The sequence below is a fragment of the Canariomyces notabilis genome, assembly GCF_033297395.1.
Source record: "Canariomyces notabilis strain CBS 508.74 unplaced genomic scaffold N656scaffold_59, whole genome shotgun sequence".
Taxonomy (NCBI): Eukaryota; Fungi; Ascomycota; class Sordariomycetes; order Sordariales; family Chaetomiaceae; genus Canariomyces; species Canariomyces notabilis.
In genome coordinates, this window is record NW_027041881.1 from 1 (window position 1) to 2,238 (window position 2,238).

At 52.5% G+C, this 2,238-nt stretch overlaps 1 protein-coding gene across 1 annotated transcript in view; it reads left to right on the forward strand.

Annotated features, from left to right (window-relative positions):
- Window positions 1–1,740: 1,740 nt before the first annotated feature.
- Window positions 1,741–2,238, forward strand: part of N656DRAFT_840675 (uncharacterized protein) — a gene marked incomplete at its 5' end in the record, with an annotated part of 4,716 nt that continues 4,218 nt past the window's right edge. Inside the window, one exon of the mRNA XM_064818956.1 lies at window positions 1,741–2,206. Coding sequence (XP_064664556.1) covers window positions 1,741–2,206 — 466 coding nt within the window. The remainder of the gene's footprint in view (window positions 2,207–2,238) is intronic.

Consider the following 2,238-nt stretch of genomic DNA (forward strand, 5'->3'; position numbering starts at 1 on the left):
GCAGTTGTACATCGTGAGATCCTCATCAGAGATCAGACGATCAATTCGGTAGAGACGGTGGTGGCGACGGGTGAGTCTGGAATCCAGATTGGAAATATGTATGGTGGCAAAGGGTTTTGGGATCGTTAACGGCGGGCAGAGTGGTTCTGGACTTGCGAGGCAGCAAAACATAGTTCCTTAGAACAGGCCAACAATATATATCAGGCTTTACTTACAATATAACAATACTAAGAACCAACTTTCCTAGATGAAGAAGTTTACTCTGGCACAATTACTGATGCTGACACCCCTGTCCTCGATCTTTGGTGGAAGGCCCTGGTTGAGTTCATGGTGGTAAAGATCACACAATTGACTGTTCTGGTGGTTAGGCCGGTCATATTCTCTATACCGCACATCAGGGGAAACAAGGGGTTCAGGCAGTTCCTAGGGGGGAGCAGGTGTCACTGAAAGGGTTGGGCTACATGGTCTAGTACCTGCTGCTTGAGCAAGGATTGCCACCCTCACCTTGTCCTGAGGTACTAAAGGAATTTCACCGGAGGGTGGGATTGTCCATGGCTCCTTTCTTGTAATTCTGAACCGAACTCTACGCGGGGAGCCTTATGGTCGTCGGTGGATGAAATAGAGCAGATATTCATGCGCGCTTCACATAACGTTCACACATGAGGTTGGGCCGAATTGTACTCTTGAGCAGGAGCGGAGCTGATAGATTGACCATGAAGGACCTTGCAACTTATTGTCTATCATTATATTAGCTTCACCTCATCGCCTTTCCATGCTACTATAAACTTCGCGTCTCACGTCTAGGGCAAGGTGCCTGGATCCCAAGACAACGGTCAACGCCAAGGTCTCGATCTTAGCCAACCAAACGCATTTGTGATCCCCATCAACACGTCTTGGTTAATAGCCGCGTTCGTGTTCATGGTGTGTGTCGAAGCGACAGCTGCACCGCGGGCGACCTGCCAGTCTCATCAGCCCAGGAGGAGCCTTTCCGAGGTATACCAACAGTGGGGCTAGTGCATAAGGAGCAAGAACGTAGCGACGTGATCTCAGCGACCTAGCGTGCTCGCGCTGCGAGTACCGGCCCCGGGGCTCGTCAACCTGACCGAGCTGGCCAGCGTCGAACTGGACGCGACCGTGGCTCACACAGCCTGACTCAGCCGACACGGTGCTCTTCGTGGGAAAGCCTCGACACTACAACAGAGCCGCCCGAGCCAGGAGCAGACCTGGCAATCAGTACACAGGCTGCTCTCAGGGTTGCCAATCTCTTACGGCGCCGACAACATCCGAAGGCAGATTGCCGGTCCACATCGCATGCTGGCGATGAGCGGGGGAACCGACCTAAACTGGCGCAGTCCTGCATCATGTCATAAAATAAACCCTTAGCGGCCCAGAGGGCTGCAGCCAGCATGCAGGACAGGTCGGAGACCAATCGCTTAGTTAACCAATCAGAAAGGGAATGAAGGGAACGAGAACGTTCCAAATGTTCCAGGTACACAGGTATCTGGGGGAGGAAGCTGTGTATAGTTCACGATCTGCGCCTACAGGCACTGCAGTAGCTTTTTCAGTAAGCAATACAAGCAGTTAGCCCAGCGACTGTTGAGACAATTGCTTGTGCACTTGTCGTGAACCCTTTGGCTTCACCGAACCTCACCCCATTGACAAGTCATACCTTCAGGAATCCCTTTCAGAAGTTGGGGCTTGAGATTCGTTACACCTGTCTTCTACAGTGGTATCACCAAGATGCGCCATGACGTTAAGCGCGCCAGTCCAACAAGAACACACCGCTTCATCCTTAGTTTGCGTGATGCTGGAAAGCTGGTTCGGGACTATACCCAGAACATCGACTGCCTTGAAGAGAAGGTTGGCCTGTCTACCGATTTGCGAAAGGGTCCTGGAAGTCTATCTCGGTTCTGCAGGAAATACCAGTCAAGAGATGTCCGAGGCCACCACCGAGTCGACTACGAGCCACGACTCCAAGAGACTAACAGAGGCATCGAATGTGTTCTCCTCCATGGATCTCTCCGCCGTTTGCGATGCTCCAACTGTTTTATCACATGTTGCTGGGACGAGTGTGGCCGAGAAGCCAAAACCCTGGCAGGACAGGAACTTCCGTGCCCCGGCTGTGCCGAGATATCCGAAGCCAGAACGGCAGCCGGGAAACGCGCAACCGCAATCGGAAAACTTCGACCGGATATCGTGCTTTACAGTAAACAGGACCCGTGGGCTGGCTCGATCTCT